This window comes from Myotis brandtii, unplaced genomic scaffold, assembly GCF_000412655.1.
Source record: "Myotis brandtii unplaced genomic scaffold, ASM41265v1 scaffold379, whole genome shotgun sequence".
NCBI lineage: Eukaryota > Metazoa > Chordata > Mammalia > Chiroptera > Vespertilionidae > Myotis > Myotis brandtii.
Genome location: NW_005364551.1, coordinates 270399 through 276290, shown reverse-complemented (window position 1 = coordinate 276290; position 5892 = coordinate 270399). Strand labels below are relative to the sequence as shown.

The window sequence follows — 5892 nt, the reverse complement described above, 5'->3', positions numbered from 1 at the left end:
AATTAGCATATTCCCTCCTTATTGGCTGTGGGCACCACCATCTTTGAGGGTAGGGCAGTCAATTAGCATATTCCCTCCTTATTGGCTGTGGGCACCACCATCTTTGAGGGCAGGGCAGTCAATTAGCATATTCCCTCCTTATTCGATAGGATTGCCTTCCCTACCCTGCCAAGGGAACAGGCACTGTTCACTTCTCTAACCTGAGCACTTTGATTGGAGCTCACGCATAGTAAGGTCTCAATAAACATATGCCAAACAAATCAATGAAGTGCAGTGTACTCTGGGGCAATTTACCTCTTTTTTTGGTAAATCCTCACTGGAGGATACTTTTCCCATTGATATTTAGAGAGAGTGAAAGGGAAGGAGCGGGGGAGAGAGTGAAAAACATCAATGCGAGAGAGATACATCAATTGGTTGCCTTCCACATGTGCCCCGATCAGGGCTGGGGATTGAACCTGCAACCCAGGCATGTGCCCTTGACCGAGAATTGAACCTGAGACCCTTTGGTGAGTGGGCCGATGCTCTAACCACTGAGAACGCTGGCCAGGACTAGAGCAAGTTACTTTTAATGCTGCATGCGTTATCTAGAAAACAGACTGCTGAGGGTGCCCATCTCATGGGGCTGCTGTGGAGATGAAATGGGATAATATGCATATGGTGCGCTTAAACCATAACTGGCTTGCAGTATGTTTGGCCAATGTTGACTCCTACTCCATCACCATTACCACTCTTCTGGATGACAAAGGGCCTCAAGCAACAATCCCAGGGAGGCCTCTTGTCAGTATTCTGGGAGCTGTCAACCTCCACTGCCCCTCCCACCTTGCAGGGTGAACTCCCTTACCTCCGGGGTGTGCCATCCTCGAAGGGTGGGATGATGACCACCTTGACGGTGACGGAGGTGCGCAGCAGGTCGATCATCTGGTCGTGGGTCAGTGTGACCACAGCCACCTTGCAGATCTCCACCAGCCGGCTGCCTTGCCGGAGGCCAGCCTGCCAGGCAAATCCATAGTCTTCTACCTCAGCCACAGTCCCGTCGTACTTCACGTGGAAGCCCAGCTGCCCAAGCCCATTCCGCCGCAGAGTCATGTCCACCGTCTCCCAGCCGTTGGTCATCACCTGCAGGCAACAGGTGGGATCTAGCTTCACAAGCTGTTTGGGGTCAGCTCTTGTGGATGACACCTGATCAGATTCCTTCCTTTGAGGCCAAAGACCCAGCTGATCCCCATATAACCTCCCAGGTGATGCCAGGGTGCAGGAGCACAAACACCCACCTAGTCCCAGCCCAGGATCCTGACTTTTGGAGAGAAAGTATGTGGCTCATTACCTCAGAGAGAGGCAGCAGTCACTAGCCAAGCCATGATCTCTAAACATATATACATGTGAGGTTCCAAGGAACAGAACCCCCGGTCCTTTAGCACATCCTCTTCTTGGGATAAAAAGATAAACTTAACAAGCTATGGCTATTAAGCAAGTTCCATCAAGATCTGTCTGCCCTTTCCTAAATCTCCATTAAGCAAAGAGAATGTGATGGTTTAAATTTCCTGTGAGAAGTCAACTCCTGGCTAGAAATTATCCTATTCAATGTGCCTATAAGAGTGGTGGCTTTCACACTTTTCTGACCATGACTTACAGTAAGAAAGAAATTTATCCCACAAGCCACACTACACATTTACATATGTACACATACATCCATACACACAACAATCTTCCTTGCAATCCAAATTGATCACATTTGTGACTGTGGTTAGCAAGAAGTGAGAGTTTGGCCCTAACTGGTTTGGCTCAGTGGATAGAGCGTTGGCCTGCGGACTGAAGGGTCCAAGGTTCAATTCTGGTCAACGGCATGTACCTTGGTTGCGGGCACATCCCCAGTAGGGGGTCTGCAGGAGGCAGCTGATTGGTGTTCCTCTCATCGATATTTCTAACTCTCTATCCCTCTCCCTTCTTCCCTGTAAAAAAATCAATAAAATACATTAAAAAAAAAAAAAGAAGTGAGAGTTTGGATAGAAAAAACTTACCTGAAAATGAAACTATATCTGTTTGGTTCCTGATTTGGACAGTGAAAATTTGGGAAGTAGGGCAACATCTAAGATGGGAACGCCACAAAAGAGTGGAAATCCTTACTCACTGGGGTGTACTCTGATACTTTCTATTCTTTCCTATTCTATCCTTGGAAATTTTTGATTGAGATCCCGTAATTGATTTCATTGCCTAGCCTGTTTACATAACAATAAGATGTTATTATTAATTCTCTACATACGATAATAACAAAACTTTTTAAGGGTTTATATGTTTTAGAGATAAATATTAAAATGACAGGATGTCTAGGATTTGTTTCAAAATGATTAGGGGGAGGGAAAGAAGACATAAGGTTGGCCATGGCTAATGATTATGGATGAGGCTAGGAGTTCATTATGCAAATCCTTTTACTTAAAAAAAAAAAAGTCTAGTGCTTCCCTGGCCAGGTAGCTCAGCTGATTAGAGCATTGTCCCAATATGCCAAGGTCGTGGGTTCAATCCGTGATCAGGGCACATATAAGAATCAACAAATAAATGCATAAATAAGTGGAACAACAAATCAATATTTTTCTTTATGTCTCTCTCAAATCAATTAAAAAATTGTTTAGAGCCTCAAAGAGAAAAGTATGACTGGATCTATCCTGATCTATTACTTCTACTTTGGGAGTCGAAATTTCTTCCCTTTGAAGCAGTCACCCTTGTGTCCAAAGAATTTGGCTGTGGATTATAGAGACAAGTCTGCACGTCTGTGTTTGTGCCCGTGACCAATTAGGCCACACCAGCCCTGGGAGTCCTGGGGAGGATCCAATCTTCTGGGGGGCCCAGGCAGCTCAGACAATGCTGCAGCAGAACTGCTAATGGCCTTCAAACTCTATTCTCCCCTCCTTCCCTTTAGTAATAAGACTCCCCCACCCCCCCCACCGCAAGTCAGAGTTCTGATGGGTACAGGGCCACCTAGTTGGGGACCACATTTCTCAGCTTTCCCCACAGCTGGGTGTGGACATATGACTTCGCTTTGGCTATCAGGATATGAGTTGAAGTGATGGAACTTCTACTTGTGTTTTTAAAAATAAAATTGCTTGTTCTCCATGCTCACACATTCTCCTTCCCAGCAGACAGGGATGTGGGTATGGAGTGACTGAAGGAAAAGGAGAAACCATAAAATGGAAGGGATGTGAGCCCTGTCCTTGACAGCCTTGACAGCCTTGACCAGCCTGAGCACTAAGCACGAGAGTATTAAACGCCCACCTTATTTCAGCTACGAGCAGCTCAGTCTACAACTACCCACAACAGTTACTTTGGATCATTTTGGACAGGAGCTGGTAGGACAACTGTCTCAGTGTCCTGAAACTGCTGTGCCTGTTCCCTTTGCTTTTGTAACAAACCAAAGAAATCACTGCCCGAAGGAGAGATCCATTCCTGAAGTTTACAAGGTTCCAGAATGGTCCAATGGCAGAGGGAACACCTTATGAGACCAAACACACAGATCAGTTTGAAGGAACCTCTGCCGTGTCATGCGGCCACACTGCCCCAAGCCCCCCTCTGAAAGCTCATTTTCCTGAGGACTGATCTTTGTGTACCAGGCGCTAGGTATGCCTTTGATATGCCCAATTTTGCTAGTATTAATAATTTGCTTATTTTATTGGGTGTGGAAACTTGAGGCGATGTCAGTTCCTCCAGGTCTGACTCTGGAACTCCAGCTTTCAGTCACTGTGCTGTATTCCCTGCTGCTCCCCCTGCTGTTTGCTCTTTTGTTTCTTTGTCCCTTGCTCTTCACCAGGATGATTCTTATTTATTGCTCTAGTCACAGTATAAAAGTGATTTCCTCATGGAGGTGCCCCCAACCCTGGGGGCCAGGCTCACAAGCTGGGGTGCTTGGTGGGTAATGTGAGATGAAGGTTGGTGGAACCATGGCCAAATGGTATGCTTCTTGTATCATCTAAAGGGGGCACCCAACACCTGCTACGGCTGACTACTGTCCTGTGCCATTTTTAAGAGAAGCCAGAGAGCTATATTCATATAAAATCCTTTGATGTTAAGGTTTGGTACCTAATTGAATATGTCTGGGGCTGCAGTCACCCTGCATGTTGAGACTGTCTCCCATGATAGGTTCCCCTGGCACCCTCAACACGCCTCCTGGTATTTAGGCCTCAGGTGGGAGCACCAGGAGGGCAGGCCTGGGCCCATCATAGTCACTGCTACATCTCAGCATTGCTCCACCAAGGGCCAGGCACATAATAAAACTTCTTGATTTAGCAAAAGAAGATGTCCGAATCCCAGTTCTGTGGGGAGGGAGGGTGTGGACTCCTCACCCTGAAGGACTTAAGAAGAGAGACTCACTGTCATGAGTTGTTTCAGATGGGCCTGCCCTTCATAGAAGATGGCTTATGCCATCACTACCTGGCCACCTGGATTCTCAGTGGGCTCTGGGGCACTGAGATGGTGAGGAGGGCTGCGGAAGTGTGCTCTAGAAGCACCACACCCACAGTAGGCACGAGGTGGGCATGGGACGAAGTGGCACAAAGAGGATGTGGGGAGGAGAAACCAAGATGGCGGCATAGGTAGACATCGGAAATTGCTGCCTCGCACAACCACTTCAAAAATACAACTAAAAGACAAAACGGACACCATACAGAAACACAGGAAGGCTGGCTGCGTGGAAATTCTACAACTAGAAGGAAAGAGAAAAGCACACTGAGACTCAGAGGAGGTGCGGAAGTAAAGTGCAGAGGTACGGAGGCGCGCTCGGAAAGGGCTGGCAACTGAGGACGTGGTTGTCTTTTTCAATCGGGAGGGAGTCTCAAGCTCCCGACTGCTCTGAACTCCAGTTCCAGGCGAGTCTCTGGGGACCCAGACTCATATGGGGAGAAACTGGACTGTCTGGCATCGGTCGGAACTCGAGGGCGGCTTTCTCTCAGAGGTGCTTGCAGCGATTACCGGGACACTGAGACTCGGGGCCTCTTAGGGTAGGACTGAGGATCAGCCATAGCTGTTTGCTCCACCCTGTTGCTTCCCTGAGACCCCACCCCACCCAAGCTGTGCCCAGAGGCTTTTGCATATGAATGACCTGGCCCTTTGCAATCTAAAATTACCTAACAAACTGCAGCTGGGTCAGAGAGACACAGAACATCCAAAAGAAGGCCCAAGGCCCCACAGCAGCTTGCATTGCTTCACAGCTGGGCCTCATCTGGGCACCTCCAAACCCCAAACAAAGAAGAGGAATCTGCAGATCTCTCCGTAGCTCCTGCTGGGTAGCCTCAGGCAGAGGCTAAATTAGCACCTCCTTAGAGATCCAAGAGCCAGTGTACCCAGTGGTCAGAGTGGGACCATCCAGATTACAACTCCTCAGATCCATAAGGGACACACTCAGGGGGCAGACTCAGTAAGCACCAAAGCCCCATTGAAGCAAGTCTCGCCCCATAAGGGTGTCTCCAGCACAGAACTTCTCCCACCATAGAGACAGTTGGTCTCACAGCCAATTGGCCTGGAGGTCAATTCCTCCCAGTGATACCTACAACAATCAAGGCTTAAGTACAACAAGACTGTGCACACAGCCCACAAAGGGATGTACCAAGAGTGTCCACCTCAGGTAATTAGGGAGGCTGAGCCACTGGGTCCTATAGGACAACTAGCACAGAAAGCCACTCTATCAACACAGAGAATCATAAAAAATGCGGAGACAAAGAAACAGGTCACAAATGACAAATGGAGGAAAGCAAACTACTAGATATAGAGTTCAAAACGACACTTATAAGGTTTTTCAAGAATTTTCTAGAAACAGCCAATAAATTTAGTGAGACCCTCAATAAATCTAGTGAGACCCCCGAGGATATGAAAAAGGACCAACTAGAAATCAAGCATACACTGACTGAA

At 47.6% G+C, this 5892-nt stretch overlaps 1 protein-coding gene across 1 annotated transcript in view; it reads right to left on the bottom strand.

Moving 5' to 3' along the window:
• SIPA1L3 (signal-induced proliferation-associated 1 like 3) overlaps positions 1 to 5892 on the bottom strand; it is a 305840-nt gene that overhangs the window by 83347 nt on the left and 216601 nt on the right. The window contains exon 13 of the mRNA XM_014544696.1: positions 842 to 1116. Within this exon, the coding sequence (XP_014400182.1) occupies positions 842 to 1116 (275 nt within the window). The remainder of the gene's footprint in view (positions 1 to 841; positions 1117 to 5892) is intronic.